Below are 19,739 nucleotides of genomic sequence, written 5' to 3'. Positions count from 1 at the left end.
CAGAAACACCAGCTGAAATAATTCTAAATTATGTAGCAAAAAAATCTAAAATATATCTGCTACTAAAACCAGCAGTGAAAATATACCCCCAGTGAAAGAAACATCGCAACATAAATGATCTCTGAAGAGACTGCCAACTGATTGGGGGTTTGCAGAACTAACACTATAGATTAATCCTTGCATTGGAAGAGAAGCTCAGCACAGGAAACAGGGTGTAGACATTGTGTCCTTTTCAACTAATGGGAATGCACTGGGTATTGAGCTAACTTTATGCACATTTTTACACATGGTAAAAATTATTCCTATCACAGTACTAGGACCTGTGTCGAGGACAGGAAGAGGGTAGTTCCCTAAACTACACACAAAGGGCAAATCTGAGGCTGGATGGCAGCTGACAAAGCTGGAAGCAATGGTTCAAATTAAGCACCAGACCAGTATGTATCATATACAAGCCTCCCTTAAGGGAAGAAGTAAAATTGTACCAATAGTCCCACTACATTCTTAGGCTTTTATTTGTAATTAGTATCACAAGGCTATTTCATATGGAAATGTGGCCCCAACCTGGGAGGGAAAAAAATAGTCAGAAGCTCTCAAGAACTGACAGTAGATTTTTCTTTTTGATCTAAGACATGGTGGCCAGTAACATCAGAACTGGAGAGCAGCAACCTCATTGTCTGTACAGAGGTTACTGACTCCGCTCAGTTGGCAATTTTTCACTGTACCAGCTCCTCTGGTATATAAAACAAACCTACAAAATTTGTCTTATAGCAAATATTAGCTGGCAAACTGTCACTAAAGATACATGGACTCAGAAGTCTAAGCATTTGAGAGTGAGTTTGGTTTTTCTTTAATCAAGCACTCTGAAAATTACATTAGCAAAGCATTATTCTGAATCATTTGAAATAAAAGAATATAATGCTTCCAAGTTAAATTCCTAAACAAAATATACTCTCAATTTCATTTCACTAACTGAATCTTACAATAACACCTCAGTTAGCAGGTCCCTGCAGAGAACTGCAAACAGTCTGCTCTGGTGCAGTAACCACAGCAATTTCACATAGGCTGGTAAATGGCATCATGCACGTCCACCTTAAAAGCTGCTACCAAACCTCTAGAATCCATAAGGGAAAGAAATGCATGTCCATGTAGCTAACACAATCCAGTAAATTCCCTCTTCCTTAAACAGTAGGCGACACTGCCTTGAAGGCTGTAGGAAAATGTGTATGGCAACAAGGAGACACAGAAACAAAGAAATATTTGTTTCCATCATTGTGAGAACAAGATACACCTATTAAACCACAGTCTGTATAAGCTCTGGTGCATTCTGATCACCATGGCATATCCTAAGAATGAAAAGAACTTCAATGTGACCTATATTCTATGTCTTCTTAAAGTCTGGGAAGCACCCTTGAATCTAATTTTAAAAGCTACTGTGTAAAACCAATTAGGGCAGGATCCACTACGCGAATCACTTCTGAAGGGCTCTCCTGTAACAAGCTACAAAGACAAAATGGCTTTATAGATTTACTGCCCAATAAAAGGAACGGAAAGGTTTGTCAAATATGAAGAAAGTATGTATTATCTTTTTTAAATGAAGGTGAGATGTAGAATTTTAGTTACATCATATTATTGTACTATAAATCTTTTTTATTTCTAGGTCGTATTCTCACCACACATCCTCTTATACCTGCATTATTAAAACTCCACTAAAGGATTAGCTGCCAATTTAATCCCTTTACTATCTGATCTTGCTGTAAGAAAATATGATTATTTGAACACTACTATAAATCAACACCAGCATTTTAATAAATGGAATTGTAATACAACATGGGAAATCATGGGAATCTATCAAGAAAAGGGTGATCAAGTCCTTTGTATTAAATAGAGTATGTTTCATTTGGAGAAAAATCTGTGGCTTTGTTAAACTTGCCAACACCACACACACACACACACTCCCTGCTGCCTTTTAATTAATCCTGTGGGACAAATTTAATTTTTACTGTAAAACCTAGTAAATGAAGTGTGCATAATGATTTTGTTAAATCTTAAATTGCTCTTTTAATTAAGTGGTAATTTCCTGAACATACTGTACTGTCTACTCAAGTGACATTACTGAGCACCCCAAATGCTTTCCACACTACGGGGAAGGAAAAAAAAAAAAAAACAGGAATAGATACAAGAAACAAAACCCCACCGTGGGAAGTAGGAAAAAAAAAAAAAAAAAATAGTATCACTGGTTGTAACAGGACTGGGGAGAGGGTCAGAGCCCTCAGCGCTTCATAAATAGATTTTAAAATAAAGAAGCTGACATGTGGCAATATAGCTTCTATATTGTAACATCATGACTTGGGCTCTCTTGACTTGCATGTTACAGGGATTAAATCCCTTTGAATGTTAATGTGTTCCTCTTTTGAACCACAAAGAATATTAATCCTCCTCCCCTCATCTACCAACAGCTGCACTGTTTTTTCCTACTTGACAAAGTGGAACCAGATAGCATGGCACGATTGACCTGAATGTAAATATTGCTACTTGGTTTGGAACTGCTCACTTTTTGCAGAATTTAACAAACCTGGCATAAACTCATCTGCAGCACAAATAAGAGTAAGCGTACGGGCACCTAGGAACCTCTTGCTACAGTTACATAAGAAGAACTATAAAAATCATTTATTACCTTATTAAAAAAATTAACATACTTTACAATTCCTTACCGTTACAAGTATAGGAAGTCAGACTGCAATGTTCCAGAGAAAGCCCTTGCATGTGTATACACATGCATATATGAATCTAAAGATTATAGAAAAGTGAATGTTAAAGTGAACAGCTACAGCTGGGTTCAGGCATGATTCCAGCACACATGTCTAGAGATATATGTTAAATCTTTATGAATCCATCTTAACCCTACACAGAACTCATTCAACTACTTCCCACAGTTTGAGAAAGGACTCCCATTTCAACAAAAGCTAGATAACCTAAGACAAGAATATGCAGGCTGACCATAAAACAATTCCACTAAATTTCCATTATCAAAACAAATATTTTCACACATTTGAAGAGTCTAAAGTCAGATGAACTGCCAGAGTGCTTTTCATTCAAATCTGAACATCCCTCCGACTGATAAGGTAACACAAAACCTGGTCTCTATATATGATCCTTTAGAGTCCCAAATTTCAAAGCCACGAGACAAATCTCATTATATTTACTATTCTGAACGTTCCCAGATATTTTGCAATCATTTTCACATTTTGGCTGTCTCTACACTTTGAATTATTTAGAAATACCACGACTGCAGAAGCAGGTTATACATAAATTAATAAGAAACTGGCATAGTTTATGTTCAGAAAATAGATTATGCTGATTAATTAATGGAAGTTTCCAATCCATTAAAAAAAAAAATCCTCAAAAGACCATCAGCTTTCTGACACTGTACTACAATATTGGAGCTGTTGGCATAAATTATTATTTACAGTTGATGCACACTCTGATGATGCACTTTTCAAAAATCATGGTACTACTGAGGATGTCTAACAATGTTACGCTTCATTTATTTCTGCAGTTCAAAAGCAGCCCAACCTGTTAGATACTGTACAGGCTTGAAGTGGTAAAACAGAAGAGAGTAAGTATTTCCATACAAACTACAAATGTTAGTATCGTATATAACCTGGCCAATGAACTTAACATGACAATTGCAGTGCACTTTTAGAATAAAGATGCTTAACAAAAAATCTACTATCTCATATTTATGATCTGAGCTATAACTAAGGACTACATTATTAATATAATAATCACAAAGCTATTTTAAACAGTAATATGACTGCATTTAAGATTATACTTACTTAAAAATGTATTTATGCATATGTATTCTTTTCAATTCATCTTGGATACTTTAATAGAGGAAAACTCTTGATTACCTTGCATTTTCCACCAAGGTACCACTACACCCAAGAACATAATGGTTAACCATCTGCTAAATGCATGAGGGCTCTTCCCCCAGGGTTAAACCAAGGTAATTCAAGGTAGATTGAGTGTGCACCAGTGGATTTGTAACCTGAGACTGAAATCTGCATGAAGACTGTTACGTAGCATTTGCCATGCAGCACCTTGCTATCTGTCTGTCCATAACAGAAAAACCAAGCACATCCCACACAAAACAGGTAATTATGGAAATAGAGATATGGTAAGAAAAGCATAATCTGGGGAAAGAAAAGTGTGAGAGACATGAACGATGACAACCTTTGGATCCTAAAAGAATTCAAAGGTGGTTAAATGTAATGCCTGGGTAGAAAAGAGATTTTCAGATTATATGAAAGCTTAAGTCAGAAAAGTTAGTATCTAGTTCTACTACAATTACCAGGTTTAGTACTGAAAACATATTTAGTCCTTTGTGGCTTACAAAGATGAACCACATCCTAAGCCCATGCTTTCTAGTAATTAAAGTACATCAAATAGAAGAGAGTGGTGAGCTTGTGAAACAGTGTTGGTAAGATCATATGGAATGGCTTTGTCCAAAGACTCTGGAGTAAGGAAAAATGAACTAGACTTCACTCAAGCTCTGTGTCTGAGAATACTGGACCTGATCTCTATTAATACTAATCATATATTCTCTAGTCTGGTAAGTTTGACTTAAAAGTGAGTATAGGCAAAATGAATATCCACCTTACCACATTTCACACAAGTCCGGCAATTCAAAAAACCATTGTAAGACAAATAATTGTCTAAGCACGGTGCAGAAATTAAAAATCACATTATTTATTTAGCTATTCTTCATACAGAAGCACAGACAGATTTCGAAGTACTCTCAATTCAGGGAAAGAGGGGGTGGAAAGGTAAGAAGAGAAAGAAAAGTGCTTCACGTAGCTTAACACTGACCCATTCAAGCAGTTAAGGAGCAGCTTGGAACAGCTCCAGAGGCTTAAAGCAGCTCTCCTTCCAGTTTTGCTTAGCCAGATGGAAGACAAACACATTTCACGATTTCAAGCAGTGCTTAGGCTTGGAATACCTGATGCATTACTCCATTTTTAGCTTTAACCCTTCCATTCCTCCCAAACTTACATGCTTATTTCAGGTAGTTTTTGATTAAAATGTTTTTGGGATAATAAGATGTACCATGCTGGAGATGCTGGGGGGATGGGGAGACCCTAACAAAAAGGAGAAACGATAAAATGGAAGAACTCTTGGAATCTGGTTGATGTAGTAGCACCATCCTGCCCTCCATGGGAATCTTCCCCCTTCACCCCCAACGTATATAGCTGAATATAATTATCCGATCTCCTTATAAATGTTAATTCAAAGTATGGAAGTATGCTGTGGGTTTTTTCAGATTAAATTCTAGCTGTTTCTCCGTATCAATGCTTCTGTTTATTATCTCTTAATCTAATGAATTTTTCACTATTCCATCTTATACTCCTTATTTATCTGTTAGTTTTTAAACTTCAGTAGTACTTACACACATTACAATACTAATGACATTACACAGCCCTTTAATGGACACTATGAGAAATTCTGTATGTGAATCAGATGCATTTACTACTCAAACCAAGCTATTAATAGCGTAGTAATAGATGCTTTCTTTAAGTGACTCCTATGCTGTCTTTCTAGAAGGTCTCAGGTTCAGTCACCCTTTGTAGTCTTTTCTGCCACAGATCTGCATCACATCTTTTTCAAAAATAAATACTAATTGTTTTACATTAATATGTACTGTATAAAGAATACCTTTAAACCTCAGGCAACTAGAGAACAACAACGGGGCGCCGGAGGACAAGAACACAATGGTTAAAAAAAAAACTACTGAAGAAATTAATTTGCCTTGCTCTTGACTAATCAGGGTCATCAACAGACGCTAATACAATAAAACAGCACACACTGCTGAGAGGAGACACTGCTTTATCCTCAAGGAATTGATTTTGCAGTTGTCCTCAAGTTTAATCTTACTGCTGTGGCATCTCTTACTTTTTTTACTAGCCCAGAACCAGGGTAGAGCTTAATGAGCTATCAATGGAAAGAATTAAAAGTAGACCGTAAACTGAAATTATGCACAAATAAAAGAAACACTGAAATGTGTAACTTGATTTTTCCCCCCACACACACTTTACAGTATTGTTAGATTTTAAGTCACACCATCTGTTTAGTGAAATAATGCTCAGTGAAATACCAGTTGTAAGCAGGAAGTCAAAGGCAATTTACAATTCGTATAAGGTTTCCTTCTAGGCAAAGAAGAAAGGAACAGTAGAAGAGCTTAAGTTTGTATCGAGAAGACTAAGACTTTGAAGCCTATACCATTTCTAGTTCTGTAAGTGCTATACTAGCTAAAACTTTCCTTTCTTACCCCTATCCGTCCTAATTTCCTTTCTGCTATCAACTTACTTGCTTAGTTCTGATTCAGAAATTCAGACAACTTTTTTCTCAGGTTTAATATTGGAAAGTATTTACTGAAGAAGATTTCAACTTACTTGATGAAGATAGTTGCCCAAAACATATTCCTGAAAGTAACCCGGTGCAGCAGATGATGCTCTAATGGCCTGCCAGAGTTTATACTGACAGCCTCCCATATAATGAGACTTAACACCAGGGAAGTGGTTGTAGTTTCTAAAAACAAATGCTTTCAGTGGTGTTCCTCTGTTTACAATGGTGCTTACGGCAGATACCTGGTGAGTCAGGAAGAACAAAAACAGTTCTGTATGATAATAATAATAAGAGAATGATAGCTTCCCACAATATGAAATTCAATTTATACATTAAATGTGTCTCTGGAATCCTACTCAGTCTATTATTTATTTAATTTTATAATGCCTACCTAAATTTTAAGAAATGAAAGTAAAAAAACAAAACCAAACAAAAACCTAAGAAAACAACAAAAACCTCCCTAAAGGAAATGCTGGTTTTAACCTGGAATTGATTGTTTCTGCTGGCTTTTCTGTTTATACCACTATCTATCCATTGGTATTTAAACAAAAAGCTGGTGCAATCTATATGATTTGAAAGTGTTTTGCCTTTCTGAAGACTCAAAAGTCTGTAGCAATGCAATGCAATAATGTCATTAAACACAAATGTTAGAAATGTCAATCAATCTCTTTCTCTATGAAAATGATAACTCAATATTCCAACCTGATTTAAAGGATTGCAGGAAGAATCTCTCCCAAAGACAAAATCCCCAAAGAATCCAGTATAAATCTTTCAAGGCTTTTTGTAAGGGCACTGAAATGTCATTAGCAAAAGTCCCATACGTAAATTTAAATGAAAAGCCAAAAATCTACTCCCATAAAACAAAACACATGACTGCAAAGAAATATAACATCTTACAGATGTATCACGTGAGGTGAGAGTACCTATAGTTGTGGTGAGTGTTAGAATGTGCAAGACCTTCTAGTGGTGATGAACCCAGCCTAGCTGGCACTGTCAGAACAATCCTCTTCAGCAGCCAAGTGGGTGTTCAATTCTATTTTATTTACTATTTTAGAGTAGGGTGTTTTTGTGAAACATTACTCAACAGCACTAGGAGCTGACACTGTGATATCACTGTATTCATTGCCATTCTTCAGCTATGTAAGTTATACCATTTAATTCACAGTACATCCATCCTTATAGAAAAGGAAACAAAAGTATAACTTCTATCCGATAATGCAGAAGCAAAACATGCATGATTCATACTGCATTATTCAATAGAGGAAAAGCTTCCTGTTTTGGTGAAAAGGAAGGTTTGGTTCTAAGCACTACTAAAAGCACTAAGAAAAAAAAAAAGCCTTTGGAAAATTTAATAGAAAACTTACTAAACCAATACTTGAATTTATTTTTGGCAGTACCCATGTATATTTTGATGCGGTCTAAGTCGCAAAGTGCTGAGCACCTTCTGGAAAAATCCGTGAATTTAATAGCACCAGAGCACACAACTGCATCTTTGATTTTGATTTCGCTGTGCCTTGTAAAGAGTGCCACCACTGCCAGCAAAACAAAGCTATTACTGGGAATAGCTAGTTTCAGGTCTATTTATATTCACATTTTATTACTGAAGAACATGGAAGGAAGCCAAAGATCTCAGTTCAAAGATAACTCTCAAGTCAATGTAGGATAGCTTCTCTCTCAGAAAGCAACATACCACTCCAGCCTTTTCAAGTCCTTGTTTTAGACATGGACTAGGAACGCAGTCAGTCAAGCACATGTTTCTATGTTTAGAAAAATGTGAATATCTTCCATTTAACAGTAAAGCATTGAATATAGTGCTATGACACCAAAACACCTGTTTATTACAGATTGTTCTGAATTATGTGCTATTATATTTCTCTTCTTTCTTCACACCCTATCCTTCACCAAGAATAAAATACCCTTCCTTTCTCATCTTTCACTCTCGTGCTGCTGCTGTATATAACACCCCTCCAATTAATTTGGTGCCCTTTATATCTTACAGGAAGATTAGAGATCTCGGGGCCTATGAATGTGACTGGAGGAAACCTGGTAATCCACCTAAAGTGAGGAGAAACTCTGTTCTCTCGCTATACAATAACACAGATCACAGCTGACATGACAGGATCTCCAAATACTAGAATTCACTTATTAAAAAAAACCAACAAAACAAACTTTGCACAAATTCAAGAAGTGACCTAGTATTTCTCTGCCTATAACCCTTTAAAAATCTCTGAGACATATTCTAACTTAAGTATTAAATAAAACTATGAGAAACTGCTCAGAAGTTTAAGAATCTAATGATTTTTTATCCTTTAAGAGCAATGGTTATCTCATATGGAAGCTTGGAGAGCATATCAACACTTATGCTGTTCATCCCATGTTCTTCTGGGCATAGTACTTTTACTCAGAACTCTTAAAAGTACTTGTGGAATACACAGTATTTACCTTAGAAAACTGTACTTACCTTCGGACATTTGGAATTTCTTGCAGTTTCAATCAGAAGATTTGAGCCCATTCTTTCTCTACAAAGAAGTGTAAAAAAAAAAAGAAAATGGTGTATCAGTTTAGCATGAACAAGACATTTACTTTTACCATCCTTACTTCTGAGAACTTCGCATTTAAAAGAAGCAATGCTTGGATTTCACTTTAATTTCACTTTAATAATCGGATTTCTCCAGTTGACTTCAATGGACCAATACTCCAAACCTTCCGGGCTATTGGAAATAAGTCTGAAGAGTGACTGAGATCTTGATTCAGTTACTTCACCACCTACTTAACCATAAATCATTAGGATTACTCAACTACTTTGTAAGAGTAAAATTAAGTACTTTGCTATATTTAAGAATTAAAAGAAAAAAAATCAACATCTCCTTATTATGCACTTTTACAGTAGCAAAAATTACTCTCCTGAACTGTTATGAAAACAAAAGCTAAGGAAGACACCATCCTATACGATTTAGAAGTTAGAACATTTACATGTAATCTTCCATAACAGGAATTCAATATGCCTTTAATACTCCTTTTTAAGGTGGAATTTTTTCATATGCATACATTTTTATAAATCTGACCGTGAAATCACACGAGTGGTTAGCATTGTAATTTACCACCACATCAGCAGTAGGGTCAGTATTCTAACTGCTAAGCAGAAGGTAGCTCTCCTGCACAGTGCAGGAGACTGGAAGATAGCACACTTGTCAATAATGTCATATCGGCATCTATTTCAACTTCGATTTGGTACAGTAAAGCTATAAAACCCTACAGAATGGGTGCTCATCCATAATGATTCCAAACAGGCTTTCATTTAAATCAGCAAGTTTCCTTCCTTCCCTTGAACACAGCCCGCTCAAACACAGGTGGTGGTGCATCAACCTTATTCTGCAAAGACAGCTTTCAGTATTGCCACGCTTTTTAAGCATAGTGATATCGTGTGCTGTTGTAAAGAGATCATCCATCTACAGCTCGCGCTACTGTGACAGTAGGTAGCCCTGCTTCCACTGTTAACAATAAGACCTTTAACAATCTACTCAGGTCAGAAGATCAAAGAGCTTTAAATGCTACTATAGCAGCAGTCCTCAATACAGACAGTAAACTGTATTTGGAAGTAGGACAATTTACTGTTCCACTGGTGGATATCTGTGCTTGAAGGACGGCTGTGTATGTGTCTTGAGAGGGAGGGAGGGAGACAGCTTCTAGTGCTATGATCGAAGACTGCTGCTGACACAATTTTTACATCAATAGTCTTACTTTTTTCCCCCCAATAAATGCATGAATTCCAGTCCCAGCTACCAACCAGAAGGCGAGAAGTGCCATCTGCACTCACTAATTGAGTACAGAAGGAGATGAAAGCACACAGAACCATGCAGTAGGAATATACAGGAATAAAAGATGAGATTGACAGAGGTGAGATATGAAAGACATCTACTGGTTTGCATCACTTTCGTCTACTTCTTCCTAAGTATCTGTACTAGATAACTTTTTCCCAAACCCTGAGTGCAAGGATTAAAAAACTGCATAAGTAATATCACTGCTTAATTATAGGAATTGCCAAACTGAACTATTTTTCCTGCATCTTGCTTCTTATGAAGGCCAGGAATGGATGCTTCGGAGTAGGTACAAGAAAGCCTTTAAACTACTATGCAACTTTACATTGCAAGGGCCAAAGAATCGCCTCCAAATGTTTTAAAGTTTTGTTGCTAGCATTAATACTGTAATTGCCTATTATATAAATGTCTTTGTCAATGATCATTGTTCATTTATTTTATCAAAGTCACAACACAATTTATTCCACAGTTTATTCACATGTGTTAAAAGATAAAGTCTCAATATTATTGAATAGTCCCTTGTTCTTGAAAAGAGGCGAGAACAGTAAGTCTCAAGATATTCTACTATCTCAAATTACTGCTTTAACTTGTTTGCTTTTTGTAAAGATAGAGAGTCCTAACCCTTTGTGTGAGTTGCCTTTAGGTCACTGGCTATTTTTTATCAATCTTGCAACAGAAACATTCTCTAAAATGAGGTAACTGAGACTGTAAATAGTATTTTAAATGAAACTGTATTATGGATTGATATAATGGCATTATAATATTTTCTGTATTTTGAATCCCAATTGTTATAGACTGAATCATCTTGTTTGACCACGAGCACACAAACGTTTCACTAAACTGTCCATGACAACACCCGAATTACTTTTGATATTAGAGTTAGTTTAACTCCTGTAAGCATTTTACACTATTCCCCTCATGGGTTCTTACTTCACACATAACTTCATTTGTCATCCTATTTTTCCATTTATCTGTTTTGTTTGTGTCTGCCTGTGACTTATGTCCTCTAGACATGACCTACCTAAACAAGTCTCCTTTACAAATGTTGCTCTTTCATTGCTTCGAGTCATTAATATTGCAACACTCATTTCAAAAATGCTATGAAGAACATATTGACAGCCATATGCTCAAAGAAACATTCTACTGGGCTACAGCCAGGATACAATCAAATAGTCTGAAGAAAGACCACCCAATCCCAAAGGCAAAATTATAACTTTTACACCCTTCTAACAGCAACAAAAGTTGTCAGGAAACTACCACATCTTTGCCAAACCTACAGGAGACTTATTGCATGTTCCACAAGGATACAAAATATCTTGCTGATAATGCTGCAAAATCTGTTAAGTGTGTCTGGAGTGACTAACTCTTACAGAAAGTGCAGCCTGTCTAGTCGCTGGAGAGCAGTATCAATTTACACTTCGATTTGCATAACAAATGCTGGTTTTAAGTATTACTCTTGTAATCCCAAACACAGGCATTATCCATTTTCCAGAGGATGGAGAACATGTAACTTGTATCCTACCCTCTATACAGTGCTTGACTGCTTCTCAAGATTGCAGATTTCTAGTGTGGGATTTTAGTTAGCTTGTGAAACCCCTTAGCTGCTTACCAAATTTCTCCAGTAGTTTCTCAAGACAGTGTGAAAGAAGAAAATTGTGTACGTGAACTATAGTTGAAAGAAAACAGACAACTTGGAACTGTAAGCCAGGCTCTTCTCACAAATGCAATTCAGTATAGCATTACACAGTCTGATGTACATACAGTAAATATAGTTTTCTGCATAAAGTAATAAAAGTAACTGTTTAAAACCAGTTCTGAACTTGCATTTCAAGGAATACATAAGGGCTTAAATACATAGGAAGAGTTAAATATGTGTAAGACATAAAATCGATTCCCTACAGCACTGAGAAGTTCGTTAACCAAAATCAGTTGTCATATTCTGAATGCATGCAACATTAGCCTAATGCAACATTAGCCTAATTACTTTCAGCAAGAATACTTTCTGACAGAAAATAATACCATCAATATTGTTGTAAGGCTAAATATATATTGCATGCCTCTAAACAGATACCCCATTTCAAGCAAGGCTGACAAGTCTACTACCATTTAAACAACAAAAATCCACCCAGCACAAGCAAGGCTTTAAAATTTAAAACAAAACATACAGCAGTTTTACCCATGCAGTGATTAAAAGTTGGACTGACCTTCTTATCGCCATAAAGAGATGGTATATAACCTTTCAATTCCCTTCTTAGTTCTACGCTTCCACACTGCAACGAAGCCTTCAGGAATCCCTACTGTTCCAATAAAATGTGGAGGCATAGCATCTCCCTTCACCAGTGCAGAATTAAGTCAACAAAATGCCATTTCATTAATTTAATCTATGGATAATACAATAACTGCCTGGCTTGCACAAGAGCAGAGTGCTTTACCTCCCTCATGTGTTACATGTAGCTGCGAAGAATAACAGCATTTTAATTAAAGGCATGTAAAATGCTTTCACATGAGGTAATTCTGATTTTCACAAGATCACTTTGAGTTGGGCAGGGGAAGAAAAGAGGGAAGGCAGAGAAAAATCTCTTTTCTAAAAAAAACAGGGGAACTCCAAGCATCTGAGAAGGAAAACTCATTATATTAATTTGATAAACACATTCATTTCCAAAAAAACATGCCAAGGCACAGAGAAGTGGTGCTTGGAAGTCTCTCTCTCCACTTCAGCAAAGAAGTGTGATGCTTAAAACACAGGCAGCACATTTATTAGCACTACAGTGTCCAGAAAAAAACTCTTCGAATCCCATAAACACATTAATCAGGTTCCCAGAGGAACTTGCCATGACTTATGCAAAGAAAGTCTTTACATTTTACATTTCCTCTCAGAGAAAGATGTTTCAGCTCCTTCAGTAGCAGTGCCAGTGTACACTGTTTGGGAAACTACATCAGCTTGCTAAAAATTATAAGCAACGATCAATACAGATGAACAAAACTAAAGTAATAAAACTTGTAATATAATAATTTCTTGCAGTGACTTTTCCTGAATGCATTTGTATACATACCTATGAACAAACACCATTCCACTGGCAACTCTGACAGTATTTTTTTATTGCAATCCTTAAATTTCCCTTTTCAAATAAAGGGGCAATGGGCAAAACCCCTCAACATAGCAGCTAAGATTAAAAATCCCTACCACAGCAGATTATTTCATTTCTCACCATGTCTCCTATAAGAAAAAAGGCACAGCAGGTGGCCAGTAAAATTTGTAGCAGATCTGTAATGAGTCAGATCAAGCAGAGCTGGCAGGCATACAGGAATATAATCAGAAATGAGTGCACTAAAGCTTACTTTATTCTCCAGAAACAGAAATCATTACATTAAAGGCTTTCAATGTTTTGGTAAATATGAAAACAGCTATTTCAAACAAACAAGAGTATATGCTAATCCCTTCTAGTTGTTTTAAGCTTTTGCTTAGTAGTGAAATAATAACAAAGCCGAGGGGCCTCAGACATTATACTAATTATTTTTCACATCATCACTTTTTACTTACTTGAGTATTTTTTCCCATATATCACTGTCATAAAAGGCATGGCTCCAACCCATTTTGACTGTTCCAACAATGACATTCTGCTTAAAAACATCTGATCCTAACTTGCGATACAGTTCTTCACAATCATCCAGAGGGATATGGAACAACCCCAACATAAAAGCTAATATAGCTCCTGAAAAAGAAGTATTTTGAAATGTAAAATATAGACTGGAGTAAGATTATAAAGACAAATTACCATTTAATATTGTTCACAGGTTAGCAGTATATCCATCTTGAAAAGGGAAGACCAATTGACATTTGCATCACTCAATTCCTGTTCAGAGATCCCAAACTATGCTTTAAAAGAACATATACAAGACAGGAAGAGTCTACATCCCAGAATAAAATTATAAGAAGCTGAAAACCGGCATTAGTTCATTTTGCATATTTCATCCCTAAAAAAAAGTATATGGCAGAAAGCAAACTAAATCCACTGCTTTACTTAGAAAGAGAAATGAGTAAGAGAAATCTATGCTGTGGTGTTAAAAATATATTTGGAGCATTACTTCCTATCTGGCAAACTCTGAGTCACGAAAGAAAAAATCTAGGAAAATTCTGTAAGTCTAGTTTAGAATACATTTAGTTGAAACTATTTATAACTAGTCATTCATACACAGTGCCATCTAGTGTGTGCCTAAAAAATTATGACCTACTCTTGTAGGAACAAAACAATAGTATCCAAAAAGCCTGGTTGCAGGATACCATTGAAAAGACGGGGGAAAAATAAAATTAATGCAGCATTACAGTTCTTAGATATATTAAACTGAAAGGGACATATACAACCTTTAAATCGAGTTGTGCAATACTGTGAGGACAAGTAATTTTTCCAATTTGGACATGAATGCAATAGGTTTGAAGAAAATTAATTTTAAAAAGGGTAAATTCTTGAACTAGAGTAAAACACATGCAGAAAGAAGTACCAAAAGGTAGTTACAGCTGGCTTTACAGGAAACATGATTTCCAAGCTTCTTTTGCTCTCACAAACCCCACCACCATGGTAGCTGAGTGTCAGGGATTGATGGTCTTTATTTTATTTTGTTTACACATATCACACATGTTTAATATAACCTGGACCAACTTGACATGTTTCATCAAGAGAAACTTGCCCAATTGTCACACAACCAAATGCCTGTTTCCAACACAGGGTAAACAGCCAGCAGCAGAGAAACATTGTTTTCCCAAGTTATGCAAATCCTCTGCTACCTTCTTTCTTTTTCATTCTCCAGCACCAGTTCTACAGTATCACATGCTTGCTATTTTGGTGAACAGTTTCAAGGACAAAGAGCCTAAATTCATACCAAATGCAAACTCATTTTCACTTCACCTTCTGAGAAACAGCACCCAAAACTGCAGACAGCACCCAAGTGGCAGCAGATACTATCAGAGCCAAGGTATGCATTAAAGGGCTTGGCTGAAACCTGCTGGATGGTAACAACACTCACAGGACAGTAAGGTCAAAATCAAAATATAGCACAGGCTCTATGAGATGGTCCAGTGAGAAACGTTTGATGCTTCCATCACACCCTGTTCCGTATCTCCTGCACTCCAGCCACCATCTCAGCCTCAACAGTCAACACTTCAGTGGGAAAAAATACCTCAATAAAACCTGTGAGGCTGAGGAGCACACCTTGAAGAACATAGGAATGCTGCTGGCTAATAAGACACCTGAAAGACAAAAGTATTCCTTCCTCATTCAGTACTAGTAAGATCTCAGCTGAAGTGCCATATCTAGACCTAAAGGACATTCTTCAAAAAACGATGTGGACCAATGGAAAAAAAGTTAAAAACACGCAAGAAAAGTCCTCAAAATAAAAAAAATAAGCACAAGTCGAGGAAATCAGTCTGTAAGGAAAGCCTGTTCACTCAGGCTATGAGAAAAGCCTTTAAATGCACAGAAGGCAGCTGCAAAGAGAAGAATCTGTTATCTGTGCTCCTGAGGAGTCAGGAAAAGAGGAAACAAATTTGAACTGCAACCGGAAGATCCACATCAGACATTTGGATATTTTCTTTCCCCAACTGTAAAGACAGCAGAGCACAAGCACAGATTTTCTGAAGTGGTCTGACAGGATTCAGAATCTTAGAAAATTGTCAATAGAGAAACACACACCACTGATCCTTCCCTTGGGAAAAGAGATAACCTCCTAAGGATGCTTCCAGCTCTGTAACACCATGTCTTGACTTATTCATGAGTTTTCCTGAAAAAAATACTTCTTCCATCAGAAAGGTTTTCAAAACGCATTTCAAAACTTGAAAGACACCATAGGCAAAGCAAAATCATCAATACAGACAGATGCCAGCTTTGTTTAAGGAGGGTCATCACTGGTACATAATCGCTGAAGACTGGGAGGATACATAGGGGCACTAGCCCCATGCTGTTCTTAACTTGGGAGGAATATTTTGGAGAAAAATATGCAAACTTCACACACATCCAAAACTGATGATCAAAGAAACCAGTACAATTCAGTCGTGTTTGTAATAAAATGTACTGGAAAAAATATGCTTCAAGAACCTTTGATCACAGTATGTCAATGATTAGATCCCTCAGATGATGCATCTGAATGTAACTAATTATAAGCTTAATATAGAAATTTAGGGGAAAAAAAAAGTGTAAATTATTGGAGCAGGCCAGCACATATGGAAAGCACTTTGCCTGATCACATACTCTTGATGTTATAAACTGCTCCCTGTGACTGAATTATAAATGCATCACTAATCAGAAGTATCTTTGATATATTGCGAGACTGCATCCAGCTGCAAGCTTCTGCAAATCCTACTGGCTTATGTACCACCAACACAAACAAAATGAAGTACACTGCTAGCACATGCTGACAGATAAGTACCTCTCCCAGCTATGCCCTGTCACCTGTTATTGCAAGCTGGACTACTGCACACAACAGCTTGATAGTGTAAAGGAAGTTTAAAAGAACAGTTACAAAACCCCAAATCTGGTGAAGAATTAAGAATAAAGTTAGTTCTAACCAGAGTAGTGGGATCGAATTAAGAATACCAGGCCCCAATGTCAAAGAAAAAATGTCTCTATCATTACTGAAGGAGACATTAAGGAAGTGTTTTGTAGTGAAGTATCTTCCAAAGAAGCAACCACTTACGGCCAAATTAACTTTTTTCTTCCCCAAAGAGTTTTAAAAAATGTAAAACTATATTGTGCCTACAAAAAAATTCGGTCTAGTAGACCTAAACATTCTCTTCTCTACTATTTTGAGCCTATTAAGCAAATCTCTGGCAACACTAACATTGTACCTACTCATTGTGATTTGCATTTAATGTTACTTTTGAATTAAACTGTATGGAAAATTAACTATAGTGGGGAAAAAAAAAAGAATAGTGTGGGTTTCCAAAGGAAACTGAGCTACTGAACTACAGAATACCTCTTATGTTAGAAATCAGCACTATACTGCCATTGGCCTAGGATCATTTCTGAAAGACAGGATTGTCTTTTAAGAAGAAACTTATGCTTTAGAGTTTCCTACTCCTAGGTAGGAGTAACTTATCATTGAGTCACATGTAATTGAGTAATTAAGGCTGGGAGGGACCTCTAGAGGTCATCTAGTCCAGCCTTCCGTTCAAACAGGTTCAATTAGAACACGTTACGCAGGACTTGTTCTGCTGAGCTTTGACTATCTCCAGAGATGAAGATTCCACAGCCTGTGCAGGCAACTCCTTGCAGTGGTGTTCAGACTGACCACCACTGCAAGGAAAGCATGATACCTTATACCTAATTGTAATTTCGCATATTCCAACTTGCCTGATGGCTTTTCTCCTATCACTGTGCACCTTCAAGAAGAATCCAGGTCCATTATCCCTGTATTTTCCCATTAGTTCAAACAGCAGTAAGGTCCCTCCTTAGCCTTCTCTTCTCAAGGCTGAATAAACCTGTTTTTTTCACTCTCTCCCTTTACGTCATGACCGCCAGCCCCCTGACCATCTACTTGGCCCTCTGCTAGACTCAGTATGTACAAGAACACACCCAACAAATTAAGAGTTTACCGAGGAACCCATAAATACACATAGTGGCCAAAGACCCTTAATCTGTTGGGTATGTTCTTGTACATACAAGCCAATATGTAGTCACCTTTCTTTGCTGCGGGAGTACACTGATGACTCATGTTTGACTTGTTCCAACAAGACCTGGCCTTTTTCTACAAAGCTGGTTTCTAGTCAGTCAGCCCACCTCACATGGAGGACTTCGTACCTGGATTTATTGAACCTTAGGTGGTTCCTGTCAAGCCTTTTCTCCAGCCTGTACAGGCCAATCTGAAGAGAGGGCACCACTGTACTGACCACTTCCTCTAATTCACATCACCCAAGATCTTGCTACAGGCACACTCTGTCCCACTGTGCAGGCCATTAATAAAGATAGGAAACACCACTGGCACAGTATCTGAGGCACAGTACCTTAGTTGCCGGTAAAGCCCCATAAACATCTAAGATATTTGTATCTGTGTGCAGAATATGAGGTTTCACACTCATTGAAAATATGCCAAATGTACGATGTATCACCTAAAGTTCTTACTCAGAAGAGAAAGGAAAAACTTTAGAAATCACACCTATACTTTCCCAGCTTACACTCAAAGTCAGAAACTGGCAAGTTCTGCAAAATCTACATTTATTCTCAGATGTTATTTTACTATATTGATAGCAAAATTCCAACTTGTGACTCAACAATTACCTGTGCTTACACCACAGATGTAGTCAAAAAGTTGATGAACCGGCTTTCCAGTTAGTTCTTCTAGTTTCCGTAGAGTCTGAAGTGCAACTAAACCCCTGAAACACAAAAAACCTCCTCACATATAATATTAAGTTTTAAGATAATTAAGTTTTATCTTACATAGCACTGATTAAGCCTACCTTTGCTTAACTGTAACAATTATAACTGAATAAGTGCAACAGTAAGAATCCTGAATATTTCAGGGAATGAAGGAGTAGCAAAGTGGAATGATGAAAACTAAATACGATTGACATACTCAGGCATACCAAAAATAGTACTCAACAGCTACAGCCATATTGTTTTGTTGCCATACTGTTTTGTAGCCAAGGCTCAAGGATGATCATCTGTGGATGTAGACTCAGGATAGATTTTAGCTGCATCCACACCACACAGCACTTAAAGTTTGGTCTTAACAAGGCTATATAATGCCCCCTGGCGTGTAGTGTTTTCTGTCTATAGTTTTTTTTGCCTCAATTCTATGTATCTGAAACCATGTGAGAGATGAATTCCAGACCACCAGACTTGTGTTTCTGCAGCATGAAACAGAGTATCTGGCATGCAGAGGTGCTAACTCTGCTGGGCTACAGCTAGAAAACTGCATATGGCAAAAGGAGCACCAAACCAAGTACCATCTTACCAACACATTCTGCTGAGAATGGCACCTCCTGCATGCTGCCCCCAATCTGTCCTGGCTAGTGCTGAAGAGCTGTAGTCAACCCGGTCCAAAATTATAACCAGCTGAACAAGACCAATTAAGCAGCATAACAGCTGGTATTCAGGCTCACTATCTGGACTTGTTTCATTTAGCATTATAAATGTAGGTACTGCTTTCTAAAGATGAGGTGTCTTATAATGTCACTCCCCCACAAACCTAACAGAAAAATTAAAACACCGTATTTATACATATAGGCATCATACACTATCTGTGAAGCATCCTTCTTCCTACTTTGTAATCTCTTTATGGTTTACCATGAACTTCAACATTTTTGTTTCCAAAAGTTGTGACATACACTTACTCTTTACTGAATACAACTGATTTTGATGAAATAAAGAAATACTATGGAGAAACAAAAAGCTTGTGAAGCTATTTCTGCAATGACTTTATAACTTTGCTTCCTACCAATCAATATTTGTGAATTAGTAAATATTTGACAGGATTTCTTCAAATGTGCCTGAAAACAAACACAGCTTTTAGTAAACCTCAGACTTCAAA

The 19,739-nt window shown here is 36.9% G+C and overlaps 1 protein-coding gene across 4 annotated transcripts in view; it reads right to left on the bottom strand.

The window, feature by feature from the left end:
• PNPLA8 (patatin like phospholipase domain containing 8) overlaps positions 1 to 19,739 on the bottom strand; it is a 38,915-nt gene that overhangs the window by 13,695 nt on the left and 5,481 nt on the right. For 3 of the 4 annotated variants that reach the window (XM_030478825.1, XM_030478826.1, XM_030478828.1), the window contains exons 5-8: positions 18,488 to 18,582; positions 13,762 to 13,933; positions 8,864 to 8,921; positions 6,450 to 6,644 (exon numbers count right to left, since the gene is read on the bottom strand). In XM_030478825.1, the coding sequence (XP_030334685.1) occupies positions 6,450 to 6,644; positions 8,864 to 8,921; positions 13,762 to 13,933; positions 18,488 to 18,582 (520 nt within the window). The remainder of the gene's footprint in view (positions 1 to 6,449; positions 6,645 to 8,863; positions 8,922 to 13,761; positions 13,934 to 18,487; positions 18,583 to 19,739) is intronic. The other variant, XM_030478827.1, reaches the window with a different exon arrangement.

The sequence above is a fragment of the Strigops habroptila genome, chromosome 3 (genome assembly GCF_004027225.2).
Source record: "Strigops habroptila isolate Jane chromosome 3, bStrHab1.2.pri, whole genome shotgun sequence".
Classification (NCBI taxonomy): domain Eukaryota; kingdom Metazoa; phylum Chordata; class Aves; order Psittaciformes; family Psittacidae; genus Strigops; species Strigops habroptila.
This window is presented reverse-complemented; position numbering and strand designations above follow the sequence as displayed.